The sequence below is a fragment of the Lates calcarifer genome, linkage group LG13, assembly GCF_001640805.2.
Source record: "Lates calcarifer isolate ASB-BC8 linkage group LG13, TLL_Latcal_v3, whole genome shotgun sequence".
In the NCBI taxonomy this organism is placed as follows: Eukaryota; Metazoa; Chordata; class Actinopteri; family Centropomidae; genus Lates; species Lates calcarifer.
The window spans coordinates 10,796,767-10,814,602 of NC_066845.1; the positions used below are offsets into that span (position 1 = coordinate 10,796,767).

At 39.7% G+C, this 17,836-nt stretch overlaps 1 protein-coding gene across 1 annotated transcript; it reads right to left on the reverse strand.

The window, feature by feature from the left end:
• Positions 1–9,283: 9,283 nt before the first annotated feature.
• On the reverse strand, positions 9,284–17,729 carry mvk (mevalonate kinase). The gene is made up of 10 exons (XM_018668499.2): positions 17,366–17,729; positions 16,829–16,976; positions 16,156–16,300; positions 14,177–14,332; positions 13,154–13,257; positions 12,968–13,013; positions 12,703–12,793; positions 12,152–12,271; positions 11,364–11,517; positions 9,284–10,378 (listed from the first exon to the last, which is right to left on the reverse strand). The coding sequence occupies exons 1-10, from the start codon at positions 17,441–17,443 to the stop codon at positions 10,227–10,229; spliced, it is 1,194 nt and encodes a 397-aa protein (XP_018524015.1). The 5' UTR covers positions 17,444–17,729; the 3' UTR covers positions 9,284–10,226.
• Positions 17,730–17,836: the final 107 nt, after the last annotated feature.

The following is a 17,836-nucleotide window of genomic DNA, read 5'->3' on the forward strand; positions in this document are numbered from 1 at the left end:
GTGGTAAAAATAATAGTCAATATTTTGTCAATCATTCTTCCAACCCGAGCATTACAGCCTGCATTTAGCATGCTTTACATAATGGGTGTATACATCATACCAAGCACGCAGAAGGTAAAAACTCTCACAGCTGCACAATCCATGAAATCCATTTGCATTTGCCGAATGTCGGCTCCACTTGAATGAGAGATCATACATATTATGTGATTACAAGCACTGGTCCTCCTTTAGAGAGTTAAGTGCTGTGACCCTGACCACGCTCATCAGCGCTGATGCCCTTGTGACTACAGATGAGGACTAAATAGTTTGGTGTTCATCCTCAGTGGTTGTGATTTTTGTCTTCTCACCTCACATCTAATGGAAAAGAGCACAAGTACATAAAAAGCGGTCCGGGCAGGGAAAAGTAATCACAGTATTCCTGTTATGTATGTGGTGTACGATTTGTTTGGACATGATACTTTAAAATGTATTCAGCGAGTGTTGAATCATTTTCTGCTTAAAAGAGAAATCAGTAACAATCTCTTGAACTGTTAAAGTGATTTGAATTTATTATCACTTCCTCAAAAACGAATATGTTTAACTGCAAAACACATAACAGTGAAAGGAACTGAGAGGAATATCAAGCATGACATTTCGATGTAGCCCATTAAAAAACATTTTAAGACATAACTAGAAGCTACTGAATTAGATATTCAGTAAGATGGTAATTAAATTAATATTTAATGTCCATAATGTATTGATTTGTAATAAGATAAGTTAATATCAAAATGCTCCCTTGCTTTCAGAAAATCACGATCAGTTTGAAAATTATCATGCAACCTCATTTTAAGTGCTACCATTTAATTAACATTTTATAATCACATTATTATTTGCATTTAATCCATACACCATAATCTGAACACACAATATTCTAGCAATCCTCCACACTGATAAACAGCCTCTGTCAGTTCTACTCCTGTATTTGCTCCGTCAAAAAGTGCCTTGTTTGTTTCTAGTCCTCCAGAAATCCTTTCTTCCGTTACAGTCACAGATTTTGTTGCCTAATCAAAGAGTTGATTTATTTCACAAATCTTTAAAATTGCTTTCCCCCACAATATTATTCCCCTGTAAGTGAATGTAATCATGCAAAATGGCCACTTTTGTGTTTCTAGTGTTTAACAAAGCCCAATGCATATTTATGAATATTGTTGTAGTGCCAGCTATCTCGATCTCCTAGAATGCATGAAACAAAACATGACACAATCCTTAAAATTACTACTTGACTAAAGTTTCATTGACGACCAAGGACCAGCTGATAAACAAACATATATCACAGAGAGAGAGGGGGGGGGGCACAGCACTAATTTGCAGTAGAAGATAAAGACCCCTCCGTGCCTCCTGATGGCACTGCAGCAGGCAGCTCTCAACACTGAGGTCAACTCTTGCTGCAAGGCCAAGCCCGCTTTAGCATTCGACAGGGCGCCTGTACGAGAGGATAGCCTGCCACTCAAGCCTTATTGATGGAATCCAGAACAAAAAAAATCTGATGTAGGGTCAGTGAGTGAAGGTCCTGGCCTATCTCTGCTCAGCTTGAAACTGTGTCCAGTGGAACAGCAGCTGTCACAAAGTGCTCACACAAGCATGGACAGCAGTTCAGAGAAATGGGAAAATGTCAACACAATTTATGGATATGCAATGAAGGCTAAACTGTGACTGAATTATACATCACCCTCTAAACATATGTAAACACACACAGGGAACCAGACTAATAACATCAGACAAAAATAACTAATCATTACAATGTTAGAAAGTCTTAAACACAAAATTAGCACTAACAATGTAACATTTTTTCATAATTAAACGTGCCATTAGTGCTGGGTGATATGGCTAGAACTATTACAGCAAAAGTAAAAATAAAAGTATGACACTACCTGTATTCCACTACAAGTAAAAACTTATTGGACTGTTATTACTGACTGTAAGCAGCCTTTAATAGTACATTAAGGAGAAAACAACTTAACTAATTTTATAGACAGCTCGGTAGTTTTGAAAAAATGTTTATCTACAAAGCAACTAGTTACTATATCTGTTGAAAGTGAATGTAATGGAGCATAAAGTACAACATATTCTTCTGAAATGTAGTGAAGAAGCAGAAATAAGACTCAAGTAAAGCTGAGCTGTGTAAATGTACGTAATTACTTTCCACCACTGTCCACTGTGATGCATTACATGAGATTGGACCCATTATGTGTGGAAAAGAAAAAACTTCACTGACTAATTATTAAACATCAATCATCATCATCATTAATACAAATCATTTGGACAAAATAAATTAGTAGAATAGTAACACAGTGAGATAATTTTATCTCAATATAATTGTCAGTAAAGGTCAGTACAGACCTTTCACCCAGCTCTAGATGACAGTAAAAGCAGCATTTAGGTCCTCATCCAACATCAACACCAAATGGATTTTGTCTTTTAAATTTACCCCCCAACTGGTACTAAATATTTCTGAATCAACCGCAGTCTAATGCTTCAACCTGCAAAACCAATTTTTTGTTGTGAGTTTAATATTCAGTCTCCTTTTTGTTCTGTTTTTGGTCTCCTCTAACTCCTGAAGGTAATATATCAGTGTCTTTAGCTGCAAAATGTTTCACTATGTTCCCTGGCTAACCACAAACTTTGTCTGTCTCCTGTTACTGCACAGTTTTTTTTTTTGTTTTTTGTTTTTTTTTTTTTTTTTGGGGGGGGGGTAAAAAAAAAACAGTTGCCTACTGCAGATGAAAGCACCACTATACGAGTGATAAGAGTAAACCAAAACAGTAAAGTTGCTGTAAAAGGCAAAACAGTGAGCTCAAAGATGTCATTTGATCCATTGTTATTAGAAAAATATTGATCTATGTAGCTTTAACCTCTGTCACCTACAAAGATCTAAACAACACTATCTCAATTCTCATCCAGTCTAACCAGCTACAAAAACCTGCTGACCCCCCTCAACAACACCAATCACTGGATTTAGGGACATGCCCTACTTCTTTGTTTCTTACAGAGAGACGCAGCAGAAATAATCATAATAGTGGCAGAAGTAGCAGTATAACAGTTGGGGTGTTATAATTAGCATTCAGAGTGAAAGCAGGATCACGTGACCGTTGGCAGAGTTTCTAAGTTCTGGCCCAATGGACAGAGAGTAAACTCCACGGGGGATTCCCCGGGGAGCGAGACATGCTGGGTTATTGGACTGTGCTGTCTCTCTGACTGTGAGCCACTGGGGACCAGAGCAGAGGTGCCTGATGGTGCACTGAAGCCTGAGTGTGACACCTGGGCTGTCTGTCACGGCCACAAACACAGACAATGTGACACTTGACAGGATAGGAGTTGAGGCTGCAACACCAGAAGTCAAGACCCAGCTGACAGTAAGGATGAGAGACGTGCAGTTCAACTCAATAATTTCCCTGACACAGTTAAATCCCAGCCTGTTTGTCTCCTTTTTCTTTCTTCTCCTTTCTTCAGTGTTCATGGCCCTTTAAATAAATCAGGGTCCTGAGGAGGCTGAACCCATCAATTAGAGTCGTCTGATGAGACTCTGTGTGTGTATTAATCAACAGTGTGAGGCGCGTGACAGGCTGAGAAGAGACAGGATGAAGGGCTGCAGTGCCAGAGAGCTTTAAGAGGAGCTCTGACGAACAGGCTCTTAAGATGAATTTCCTAGTCTGCATCGCTAAACTAAACTGATATCCAATTATGTTCCCCCACATCGACAAGCTAACGGAGCAGCTGTGAGCAGCCTAGGCTCGCAGTGTCAGAATTGGCCAGGCGCGAGGCAGAGAAACCCAGGACCTTGAAGGAGATGTCACAAGGAGGCCGGAGTCAGCCGCTTGAGTGAGCGATGGTCCACACGCTTGCCTGAAAGCATGACATTGCCGAAGGGGGAAAAACACCATTTTATCATTCAGTGCAGTTCGCACCCTCTCTCCCTGTCAAACATGCCATATGTCCTCGTCACAGGTCGTCTTGCTGGCTTATCGAGTGTGACAGGGCTATTCACACACTGCTCCCAATCAGACACCATCTCCTGCAGAAAAAAAAAAAATCCCCACCATAGCACAGTGACAGGCTGTCAGGCAGAGGGCACCAACCTCCACAGGGCCTTGGCTGAGCGTCTGCCCATCTGGGGGGGCAAAGGCCAAGGGTTACGATGGGAGAGACGACGCAGGCATCCACACACACACGCACCTCATTCACGCTCACTCACTTTTCCTCCATTATTCAATCAGAAACAAGGCAGAGCTAAAATTCAGGCCCATACACATCAAAGCATCAAACAAAAGCTTTAATTAAAAGTTCTAAAATGGCTTTTATGTATGAGAACTTTTAAGAGTTTAAAAAGAGTGCTGTTTCATGTTGAGCCTACATGCAGCTCTCAGCAACATTAAAACAATGACAGTGGCACTGCTCACACTGTTTATAAAACTCTCTTTAAGTGCGCTATGAAATGTGTTTGACTTGACATTTCACTGGCTGATGTAGATCATTGTGAAACAGGTTATTTGCCTGACAGGAAACTAAGGTGGTTTGTAAACCTCACCTGCTGGGACTTTACACTGTAACCCAGCCACCAGCCTATTTTCCTAATCACTAGACCATAGGAGCCCCTTATGTGTTATGCTAGTCTGAGGCTACAAGTCAGGACAAGCAGAGGTCACTGAAATCCATATGTAGGACTCACAATCTCAGAGCTTTGAAGATTTGCTTTTCCCGATGCACTTCTGGAGTCTGCAAATGTTTACTTTGATGCCAAAGAATCTCAGTGGTACTTAGCCACTTGGCTCCAAACACAATAACACTGCAGATGCTGAATATATTCACTAAGTGAGCAATCAGTTGCAAAGTGGGCTGAAAATTACACTTACCATGATGATATACATAGAGAAATAAATCAGAGAGCAAGAGAAGGAGCACAGGGGCAAGGGGGAGAAGTGGTATCACCTGATCTGTCTTATCTTAAAAAGCGGCGGGATGTGTCACCTCAACTCTTCAGAAAAAGAGATAGAACCCTCCTGGCACATTTTTATATGAAAGATTTTCTGTGAAATGATTGCTAATCTATGCAAAAAAGCAATCAGTGACTCATTCATAATGCATGAGCAACGAGATACCAATTTTGCAACGCTTTCGGATTATTAGATGTTATCGTGAATGCAGCAGATGAAATATGAACACTCCTACCTGTCCCATTGTAATTACATGACTGCAGTGGTCGAGAGATACACCGGGAGCAGGGGAAAAAATGCGTAGAAATAAACATACAGAGAGACAGACAGACAAGCAGATAGAACATCCATTACTATCTGACTGCAGATAGCTCTAGATGGGAATATTTGTTTCTAACAGCTTTATGTATCCATTTGTGCCATGATTTATCAACCTAAAAGCTGTGGTTTTAAGTACATCTGGCTGACATTTTAATGGTCCATCAATCACACTGTGTCATGTGATAACATTTTGAGATCAACCTCCTCCCCAAGCCTCTGAGGGGGGAAAAAAAAAAAAAAAAAAAAAAACTGAATCCAATAAATTGGCTGCAATCCCAGGGAAATGATTAGAACCTATTTCTAATTCAAAGCAAGTTCAAAGTATGAATGTTAGATAAGCTGCTCTTCAAATTAATGCAAATCAAATTTCATTTAGGATATTTTTGTTCTATATCGACCTAATGTACTGAATATATTTTCATGCCAGTTTCTAAACTGCATCTTAAAGCTTGACAAAAAGAATTACTATTCCTGTTTGGATTACTGGCTTCAGTTTATTTAATGCAGTGTATTATTAAAGTATAATGTGCCTCTTTTACCATAAATTCATATACATCATAAACAAAATGATTTAATATACCTTCGATACAAAAAATAAACTGGACACACCTTTTTTCTCTAAGATTGGTTCATTTTGCTAAAGTGATGAACTTTGACCTTTCCAGTCTGATCAGGATGTTTCAAACACAATCTCCCATTTAACTGATCTCATTTGTGATACAGACTGGCAGAATATAGCACAGCTTCTCTTCTCCCTTCTTCTGTTTAAACATTGAAAAAAAAACAAACAAACCACAGAATCCTGACTTTTTAAACTCCAGTGTTAACATGTCTGGATTGCACCTGGAAGCCTTGTGAAAAGCGCTGACAGATTTCATACTTTTACATTCTGGGCAACTTCAACACAAGGGATTTGCTCTTAAAATGGAGCACAGCAAGGATGAAGGGTGGTATAAAAATCAATGAGGCTTTTCAAAGGCAACAAGAAAAACCAGCACCTTAGCCTGCAATTAAACAAGAGCGCTCCTGGCACTGAGGGATGACAGAGTACGTTGCAGGTGCCCTGGACTTTAGAGGATCAATTACAGGATCGATACAATGACATGATAGAATTCCAAGATGGAAAATGGGATGTGGAGGGGAGTCGCTCAGTGTCATGTGTTTCAAATGTTTACAATAATGCAGCTCAAGCAGGGCTATACACTATGGGGGCCATTTCATAAACATGACCAAACAGATCCTCCAGGTGGAAACCTCATTTTAAATATTTTGTCTATGGGTAGGATTTAAGAGGGGGTTCCAAAACTTGGGGGGGTGGGCACCACAAGGGGTTGCAAAATAAATCACAAGGTGATTAACAGGATAGGGAAGCAGGAAAAAACATTTCTCCTACATAAAGTCAATTATTTTTTGAAACATTCTTCCAAATTTGTATTTTTTTAGCCACATAAGCAGCATAGGTCGAGTGTCAGTCTGTCAGTCGGTCAGTCCACCACTTAACTTAAATTTATAGTTGCCAGGCAATGTATCCTGATTAATTGTGAGATCACGTGTTCTCCAGTAGCGCCACCAAGAGGCTGACATTTGTGGTTTTGATTCAAATGTTTCAACAACTGTTGGATGGATTGTTATAAAATTTGGTCCAGAAATTCACGTCTCCCTCAGGGTGAATACGAGAATCTGTTTATTTTTTTATTTGGTTATTTAAATTTGTACTTTGTGCTAATTTGCAAATGGTAGCAGAGTAACACACTAAACTATGATGGTGAACAAGGGAAAAATTAACCCTGCTAAAAGTCATATGTTAGCATTGAGCATTACAGCCTCACACAACCACTAGCATGGCTGTAAACTCTTGATTCTTTGATACCTATTGGATAATTTTATCTCTTCATGCCTGATTATTCCTGTAAAAACAGAGGAAAAGAATTTTTTTTTACAACCCCTTTTTTTTTTTTTTACAACCAGTACAACCAGTGACTTGTAGACACTGTTTTGTTTTGACGGTTCACAAGCCAAAAATTATGGGGACTCTTGTGTCAGTCCAATATGGTAAATGCTTAAACTCATACTCCAAATTCTTACACAATGTAACTTGAAAAGAAGAGTGAATGTAAGCAGCTACTGACAAATCACAGCTACAGGATTATAGCAAATGCTAAAATGTGGGATAACACAAGCAGAAAAGTCAGCATTCTGATACAGTAATGTCAGCAATATATCTCTTTTGATAGCATTGGCTAATAATAATCACTTTAAGCAACTGGTCATACCAGACCAAGTCAGACTATAGGAACAGTGATTTTATTGTTTGCTTTTAAAAATACGTCTTTTCATTGAACAAGGTATTATAAGGAGCTGGCACTATACCAGGACAATACAACATTTTTCCTGAAAACTAAATCCTCTGAGTTCTTTGACAGTGCCCTTGTACCCTGCCGGCTTAATCGGACCCCTGCTACTAACACTGGCCGCCACCCCCCACTTACCGAAAGGGCAAACACCCCCAGGAGGATCACACAGCCCATCATGGCAGAGAGGAGCTCATGATGTTGATGTTGCCTCTGTCAGTGTGTCTATATGAATGCTGGGAGAGGATGGCCGTGCAAATCTTCCCCGCTGTGGCCAATTCCACATCCCCCTTTGACACAGATATCATCACATAAAATACAATCAACACACAAGTAATTTTCCATAATAACAACCAACGACATACTGTGATCCTGAGATCCTGTGTATGTAAATGAAAATGCTCGCTGTAGGAAGTCAAACGCACTAAATCCTTGTTAGTAAAACCAGTGGCCATGAGCAACATGATATCTTGTCAGTCAGGTCTAATTCTGTATTCAAACTTAATGGCTCATGACAAGCATTTCGAAAGTCGACTGACGGGCCAGAGGGAATGTGCCACAGTGAGCATGACCACTCAGCAAATTCACATTTAACATTTCCTTCCTCCTGCTTGAACAAAATGAATTATACATCCCTGATTCTCCCACATTGATCCATCCAGACAAACCTCCCTGAACGTTAAATGTTAAATGATTTGTTCGTCTCCCTCCTCACTCTTGGGACAGCACTGTTTTCACTGTATCTGTCTAATTCTGACATCCTCCCTCTATCCTTGACCCCCTTTCCTCACTCCTTCTGTTATCTGAAATAATCTCAGGGCCTCCTTAGATTCTATTCATCAGAGCAGAAAGAAGCAGGCGCTGACACTGATAAAAAAAAATACCATCTGTGCCTTGCAGGGGTAAAAGGAGTGAGAGAGAATAAGACAGAAAAGAAAGAGAGGGGCTTCAGATGAAACAGGCTCTGTTGTCTCCCTCTTGTCCCCCCTCGTCAATGCCATTTCAATTGAAAAGCGCAGTGGTAATTAAATTCCAGCAGGGGTTAGGGGCAACTGTGCGGTGTGCTGACGGGGGGCTGCCCTGACATAAAGATGACACAATCCAAGAGGACAGAGGGGGCGCCAGGCGGAAAAGGAGGGAGGGTGACAAATGTCATTTATTCACGTACACCGCCAGATTCGTACTACTCAATCTTCATGACATTTAAAAAATAGAAAATGAAATGGATATTCAAACTCAACTGAATCCCACAATGACCTTTTCCCCAAATCAGGGATATTCTAAACAGATTCGTCTTCTGTATCTGCGGCATTTGCAGAATATTTTGTAATGCTTAGGAGGATGAGCGATTAGGTGGAGAAGAATTTGGGAAAGCTCGTGTGTGTATGTGTGCATATGTGTCAGCACAAATATGTGACTCACAGAAGGATGCTGGTTGTTGTTGATTCACATTATAGTGGCGCTAATCCAGAGGCTCCAGAGAGGCCACACACTCCTGCTGTCCCCCTCTCCCCATCCTCTATTAGCACAACAACACAGCCAGTTACTCTTTAACTGCAGAAATGTACTGAATGCTGAAATAAGAATAATATTTGACCAAATTATTTTAAATATTTAAGATATTTTCAGAAAGAGACTGGGTAGAATTTTAGCAGAACCTTATATTTCAACATTTATATTAAATATAGAGCAAAATTAAAAAGCAATGCAGCATTATACAACAGTGTGCTATGGTTACGTTTGAAGCAGTCTTGATCATGATAATTCATTAGAGTGAAGTCTGACATTACTTGTGGGTAATTCTTGGAATATATTCATGACATTTTCATTTCCTGGTCTTTGCTTATTCAGAGACACATTCTCACCAACACTGTCCATGAGAAGAGAAATATTAAAGCGGTTACTTTCATAAACCTCTTTGTAGAACTGTGAAGACTTAAAAAACTGCATAGTAGTCACAGGATTTTGTTTAGGATCCTTCCCAGAAATATGTTAATACATATTATCAAACTTTTTTCCCCTTTGTTTTTTTTTTCAAAATATCCTATATATAATAATCCTATTCTAGCTGTTAGCCAACAAAACTGCATGTTACAATGTCAGGAGTAAGTAATTAATGGCTGCCGATCATCTAATCCATTAAGATAGGTTGGCTCTACTGCTTTAAACATTTGGATGAAATTATAAATTAATCCTGCCAGTGCTTCACTTACATATTAATCAATTTTTATCAGAGCCTCTTACCCTAAATCCTGTTTTATAAAAAAGCATTTGTGCAACTCTCATGCCATCTAGTGGACAAACAGCTCATTACACAAGTTTGTACCCTACAGTACATTCAACAAGCAAACACACAGCTGACTTGTTGATAGTTAGCTTGGTCAAAACTTCAGGTTACATTATTTTTCAGCCAGGAAAATCTATAACCAACACTCCAGGCAGCTCTGTCCAGTTCTGCTCAGTGTGCAATGTCCCTCTGGTCCACTTGGCCCACTTCATGAGTTCAGCACAACTCAGGTCTTGAGGCAACGACAACAAACGGATGAACGGCCCGTCTGATGTTCCGTTCAGCCACAGGTGGGTGTCAATACTGATTTAAAATCTCCAGAACTTCCTTCTTAATGGACGAAGGAGAGTGCTGCTGGACGCCAGGCCCGCCAATACTTGTTTCCCAGCAGTCAAAGCCGCAGTCTCTCAAGTCCTGCACTGTACTCTGGACGACAAAGGCGTCCGTTTCTACAAAATAAACAAGTCATGTCAAGGTGGGCTACAGTTATACATAAAAAGAAAAAAATATATACTACAGTGGGATAGATGCTGTGAAATGTTTAAGACTGAAATCTTAACCAGAGCCACACACACAAAGCTACTCATGTCTTTGGTCATCAACTCCGTAAATGTAGGGTAAGAAGAGTTCTTTAGCACTTCAGCTCAACAGGGAGGATACAGCTGCACGGCAACATTAGTGCTAACTGCGCATTCAGCTGAAAATTTAAAGCCTCAGATACAAGAGCAGCTTTTAATCTAATGATCAAGTAACTTAACTTAGTTCTCGCCTCGTCAACTCAAAGAGCCTTACCATAAAGACTCTATGAGAACATTACAGAAGCCAGATACTAGAGGATCTATTTGAAAACAGCTGCAACTCACACAGAGGGAAATTCTTGCTAAGAAAACAAATAAAGAGCGTTTGGAAATCTATTTGGAGGATTTTAAACTTATTAAAATTCAGTATGCTACAGGCTGCAGGCATAAACAAAGACTCAGCTCAAGTTCTTTGTTTGTTTGTTTTGTCAAAGGGAGGATGATACAAAGTTCCCTTACAACCAATTGCACAGTAGTACCAGCACACCAAAAGACCCTCCTTGTGCAGCCTTCTCATCATTTCCTGCCACTCAAAGTGTAGCTTCAGAAAGGAAGAGTGAGGGAGTGTTTGAGGAAAACAGAACATTTGTTGTCAGCAGGAGACTGACAGTTTGGCTCATCAAATTTCCCTCATCAATTTGAATTCACTGTAAGACAAATCCATCAGAGGATGCAGTATAGCCTTAACTAAACAAGGGATTCATTTCAATTATACGCATCATTTAAACTGAAGAGATAATTTCAACACAAGATAAAGTATGTTCCCTTGGGAAAAAAAACAGAAAGACACAAACCTTTGACTTTTACCCTTTGTACAAACATTTAAAATGCATACCGTTATACTGGTCCACAGTACCTGGTCTCAGAAGTGTAATGCCACAGCCTCCTCCCCCTGCACCGGTTAGCTTGCTGTGGAGCCCTCTGGTCAGTGTGACCTGGCACAGTGTGTCCAGGGCAGGGTGTCCCACACCCATCACATTCAAATGGTGCTGGTTGATGTCAATGAGCTCCTATAAATGATACGACATATCTGTTGTTAATACCTGTTGCTCACAGGAGGTAACTATAATTAAGGCCTCACGGTTGTATGCCTCCAATATACATACCAACCACATATAATATATGCTGTGAATATTTTGAAGGAATTTAATAAAAGGTACTACATGTATTTTGCCATAATTAGCACATGAACTCTTGAGTTATGGCCAGAAATGTGTTTTGTGAGATCACAGTGGCCTTAACCTTTGATCATGAAATTCGTTCAAGTATCAAGAATTAAGCTTGAGTCCAGGTCAACGTTTGTGCCAAATTTGAGGAAATTCCCCTCAAGGCGTTCCTGAGATAATGTGTTCATGAGAATGGGACAGACACAGCAACCTTGACCTTTGACATTTGACCACCAAAATCGACTCAGCACATCCTTGAGTCCACATGAACATTTGCGCCAAATCTGAAGAAATTCCCTCAAGGCTTTACTGATTTATCGCATTCACGAGAATGGGACGGACAAATGGACAGACGGATGAATGAACAACACAAAATCATAATGCCTCGGGCCATGGCTGTTACTGCCACAGAAGCATAATTACATTTTACCATCTTTAGAATGCAACATGCTTTACACAATTTATTAATATTTTGTACCTCTAGAATATTGTAGTGCTCTCCTGTGATGGGCTCACAGGTCATCTCTGAGAGGACTTTCTCACAAGTGCAGGAAATGGCATCAACTGAGTCGAGCACAGGGGTCATGATAGAGGGAAACTGCAGGAGGGGAAAACAAAAAGTAAAGGAAATCAACATCTCAGGTCTCTGTGAAGCCATTACTGCAGGTTATATGCAAAACAAGTGCCTATGTATGTATGTTTAAAAGAGCCACACAGGTTTATGATGGATAAGCTGTATACAAATACAGATTGTAAAATGTCAGGTTTGACTTTGGTTGTGCTCCAGCATGATCACAACACTGCCACAACACCATCCTGGCCTATCTATGTCTGAGGCAGAAATCTGCACACCTGCTGGTGTCACCAAGGCAACAGCACACAGGGGTGCTGGCTAAGAGTTTAATTTCAATATTTTATGAAGGCACTCAACGGCAGGCTCTGGAGTATCTGCCATGCAAAAGCACTGCCTATTATATTAATTACAGTGTCGACAAGTAACACACGGGGGAGGAAGAAACCATTTAGTACCTTGTTAATTTTGTCCTTCACCCTGGCAACAAGTACCTTGGTGCTACGTGGTACTTTGGTGTTAGTGAGGAGGATTCTTAATAACGGCACCCTGAAAGTAAAGCAGACAGATCACAGAGTTCATACAGACATTTTATTTAGAACTGTTAATTTTATCCAGACTATATTTGCTTTGTATAAGCAACAAAAAACTATGATTTTATTAATTCATTCTGTGCTTGTTTTAAATTAAATTAAATTAAAAATTCTTCATCAATGTCAGTACTTGCTCAGTGGTATTATCTTCCCAGCCAAGAATCTCAGCATGCCTCCTACATAAAGGGAAATCAAAATCATTAAACAGATAATCATCAGATGATAATGAAAAGTGGTGGTACAATACTCAGACGATTCCATTAAAGAGCGCTATGAGTCCACACCATATGTACTGACAGATCATTTCAGGCCTCACCCCATGTTCCTACAGCGTTGTCTACTCCTGAAGGATTACCATGGATGATCATTTCCCCTTGGAAAGCCCAGCTGTTGATCAGCTCCAGTTCCTCCTGACACCACCTGCAATCATTTTAAAATGAAAGAAAGAAAAGCCCAAGAGATGCTAACTACTTTATCTCCAAAACAAACACTGCTATATGGGTGGGACATGCAGTTGAATGTTCAATAAATCATTATACAGATGTTATTTGTGATGAAAGAACCAGATTCTCCATAAAATCACAGCATTAGCAGGACAATACAGTACAACAATATCCCACTGGCAATAAATCTGACAGCTGTATTGAGCTACAAAGACAGTTTCGCTTTTATGTCATTAGATTTCAGCGCAATTTGTGGTTATAATTTGAATTTCTGCAAAGCCCTCTGTTACCAAGAACCTAAGATAACAACAATGACATGAATTCATCTACAATCTTATATTCTGAGAGGTACACATTACCATCAACGCCTTCAAAACAATGCAGTCTAATATGAAAACACCAAAAACTATGTTTCCAAAATTGAGCTGTAAAGTGGAATATTTTAATAAAAATATCATATTTGAAAATAGATTCAGTGTTGGTTTGTGTTACATAATTATGTAGCAGTTTTTGGTTTTAACAGTTTTAAAAAATGGTTATAAATAGATAATAAATACACATAAAATGGCCAAACATAACCTTCTCAAACATTGCATTTTTTAAACCTAGTGATGTATCAGTTTTTTATACTTGATAATTATAATGTGATTCAAAGTCTTTGATTCTCCATAAAATTTAAGCCACATAATGTGAGAAATAATCTTACCTCTGTCATTTAATGTACCTGTTAGTTTTTCAGTGACTTTTTCAGAGCGTATCCATCAGGCTTAATGATTCTATGTATGCTTTATTGCCTGTGCAGACTGTGTTCATAGCTACACAGCTAGAGACCTTATTGTAATGTGTATGTGTGTGTATGTGTGTGTGTGTGTGTTTGTTTTTTTCATAATATTTACCTGGCGGTGTGATCCAACTCTTTGAGAGGAGTGTGAATGGCTCCACTTGCACAGAGCAGAGCTGCAGCTAAACATACTGAGTAGGCAGCACTCGACCCCAGTCCCGCTCCAGTCGGCAGCTCCGACCACACAGACACTGTCAGGCTGGGCAGCTCACTGAGAAAACAAACATAAAAACTGAGCTTCTATTCGTACATACTTAAATACTGAATATATGACTTATCACTGTTATCAAGAGATGACTGCAGATGACTGTGATGATTGAAAGTCTTTGCTGCAAAGGCTATAAGAACTGCAACCAAAATGAGACACACAACCTATGAGCACTACTATTTAGAATTAACAATAGTTACTGCTCATTTAGAATCACTAATGGTGTATTTTTACCCTCCAAAATATCAAGTATTAGGTACATGTATTATATCCTCTTTTGTACAATCACATTGGTACTGTTACTGGTAGAGTAACAGTATATACATAACTGTGTAATGTATAGCAATCCATAAACTACTATATGCAACAGAAACTTGCTTGACATTGCTGTCAATGTCTGTCAGGGAAGCTGCTTTTGGGCAGACAGGAGAATACTCTAAACTAATTGTCCGGCTCTTCTCTCGAGGGAAAACACATCCAGACTTGTTAAAGGCTGCAGTGTGGCCCAGTGCCAGACTCTCATTAGTGGCCATACTGTCAGAACCCATCACCTCTCTCAGACACGCCAGCACCGTGTCAGCGCCGATTAAACCTCCCGACAACCTGCAGCTCTAATGTTCCTGAGCATCTTCCCTGTTCACAGCTGCTGGAGCTGCTAAAACTAACATCCGGCCTTTCTGTCTCTTTCTCTTTGTTATCTTCATTTCAAAGTGGAGGGCTTTTTCTCAGCTTTTTTCTTGGACGTATCTACATCAAAAAGGAGTACATTATTGCAAATAAAGCATTTTCAAAAGAGCTGTAAAGAGTAAAGACATAAAAACTACACTGAGATTGTGATTGCATGAGAGCAGTGAGGCAGAAACAGCAGCATAATAAACCTTCAGATGATGACAAGTACCTGTGACCTATGCCGTGTTAAGCTATTGTTGTTTGCATTTACAACATTTAGTTGACACAAGACCTGAACAACGCTGGATCACTTAATTTCATAGTCACAGCCAGAAGTATAAAATGTACAACAAGCAAATAAACCCATTACAATACCCAACTGTTCACATCACTGTACAACATGTTCCATGTGAGAAAAAGCATAACATAATTTAATTTGAACAGGCTTACTCAGACTGGCTCACACGCAAATTCACAAACTCATGAGTTCAGGTCTAGCAGGCTGTAAGGTTTCCACGAGGTAGTTCTATCAGTTGCACCAACTTCAGGCAATGAATGTTAAAGCTGCAGTTTCTTGCCTTTTTTTTACAGCTGCATTTTTAATGAGCATCTACTACTAGCTAAACTAAGATAATCAATAGAAATGAAGCAGTAAGTGTAAGTGTTTTTTTCTCTTATTTTCCTTCCTAAAAATCCAAGATTCAAGCAAAGCATTAGGCTTTTTCTGGGACTAAACCATCTGACAAGTGAGTCTGATGGTTAAGTCATACACAGTAGGACAGTTCTGGAGAGCAGAGCACTCACTCAATATTCAGCAAAAAGAATGTAATATTGTACACCTCAAACTCTCTTTCAATCATTAGCTATTAAAAAAGAGATGCAGCTGCAACACTTTTTGTCTGCAGGTGGCGAAAATGTCAAATGTGCATATCATTGCTTTCCATTTCCTGTAGATGGAGCACATTGCCATGACTACATCTGCACTTCTGAGACTGCTAGAACCACATCTCTACAACAGGATGATGTTTGCTGGGCCTTGTTTCTGGCTTTCCTTTTGTATCAATAATATCTGTAATGTGTAACCTGGCTTTTGTGATTTTCATTCACTCATTATTAAAATGAAAAAAATGTTGAGAAGAACAGTAGTATTATCTCACCCTGATCCAAACAGTGAGAGGTAGATGTAGAGGAAGGCTAAGGTGGCCATGTTGCCAGTGTCCAGGTTTCCATTTGTTACACCAACAAATTCACGCAGTCTCCTCACAAGTTCAGAATCCAGAAGTTTCACCTCCTCCCTCCTAGCTGTTATTAGTAACAAGACACAGCAACTATCAAAATGAGTAAAATAAAAACATAACAACACACACTTTGATATGTGGATGTATGTATAAAATATGTATATTTAAAAAAAAATAGTAATAAAGCAAAATTTATTTGATATCCATCTGGTGAAAAGGGGAGTTTGATCAGTTAGTGGTTTGTCCAAAGACTGAAACCATAAAGTCTCTCCAAACAATACATGGAGGTCAGGGCTGCATTAGTAGAACACAAATAAGCATTGCTTTAAAGGTTACTGACCTGATCCAGTAATTGTTATTTATTTATTTTTATTAATACATCAACAAAGACACTCTCACACTCAGCCCCTCCAGTCGCACTGAGCAATTTGGTGATACCACAGTTTTGGAGCTAAATGTTCATCAATGCAAATAAGACTGGAACAACGTCTGGGCATGATAATTTCTCTGTATGTGCTCGACTATGGAATGCATGATATACAACAAGCAAAGTTACAGTTTATACAGGTCGCGGTGCTGCATCATCCCTTACCACAGGAATAAGGAATAAGCTGCTTCAGCTCAAACAGGCTCCAGCAGAGAAATGTGTCAATATTTGGGAGGTTGATGCAAACTTTGCCAGTAGTGGTGGCCTTCAACTGTAAATATGTTCTCAGGTTCAAACTGACAGCAAGAGCCACCTGTGAAGCAACAAAAACAGAGGTCAAAGGGTTATTAAACAATGGCACTTTTTCAAGTTTCAGTCTAGTCTAGTTTTAGTATATTTTCCAATACCACTAGTTTTCCCTGTGGCATACCATGGTTGGTCATTACTGAATGTGTTTTCCTTACAGTGTAATATGGAAATCATCATGTAGAGTGCCACTGCACTGAATGATAAGAAGTGACAACCTCTGGGAGGGAGGCAAATGGCACTTAAACAAAATGGTATCTGGAGAGCTGTCTTGCAAAACCTTGGTTCAACAATTAGCATAATATCATTGTGTCTGCTGAGATATTGACGGGCATACACAGAGTCACCATAAAATCTCATAATTTCAGTAACTTCGTTGTTAATGGTACAGGTTACCTTTCCATGAACAACTGCATGCTCTCCGTGGAGGATGGCCTTCCCAGGAGCGGACACGAAGCAGTCCTTGACTAGCATTTCAATAACAGAGCGCAAAAACGTGTCCTGAGGTGGTTCAACTTGACACTGACAGTATTATTATTAGCTAGCTTAGCCACCTTCAGCTAAAGTTAATCCTCTGAAGCAGCAACAAGCAGTTAACAGCTCTGCCCCACGGCTCTGTGCTTTTAATGAACGCTCGACGAATATAAAAAGGTTTAGCAAGGCATTTTTACGGTGGAAGAACACGGAGATGCTCTGAGAACAAAGTCTTTACAACGCGGCGTGTTTAAACCATGTTAAAAACACAGCTGACACACAGGAGGAGTGACCAGCAGAGGTTTTCCAGTATCCAATCAGCACCGCGGGTACTTGAACATATTTTATCCTGACCAATCATCTTCCGGTGCTCTCCCACCACCCGTTGAGTAG

Bases quoted from the DNA above. Each gene is read 5' to 3' on its own strand.
- mvk (XM_018668499.2), bottom strand. From the start codon at position 17,443: ATGCTAGTCAAGGACTGCTTCGTGTCCGCTCCTGGGAAGGCCATCCTC. The intron at 16,977-17,365 runs GTAACCTGTACC...GTTGCTTCACAG, and splicing joins ATGCAGTTGTTCATGGAAAG to GTGGCTCTTGCTGTCAGTTT. The intron at 14,333-16,155 runs GTGAGATAATAC...TTGTTTTCTCAG, and splicing joins CTCTCACTGTTTGGATCAGG to TGAGCTGCCCAGCCTGACAG.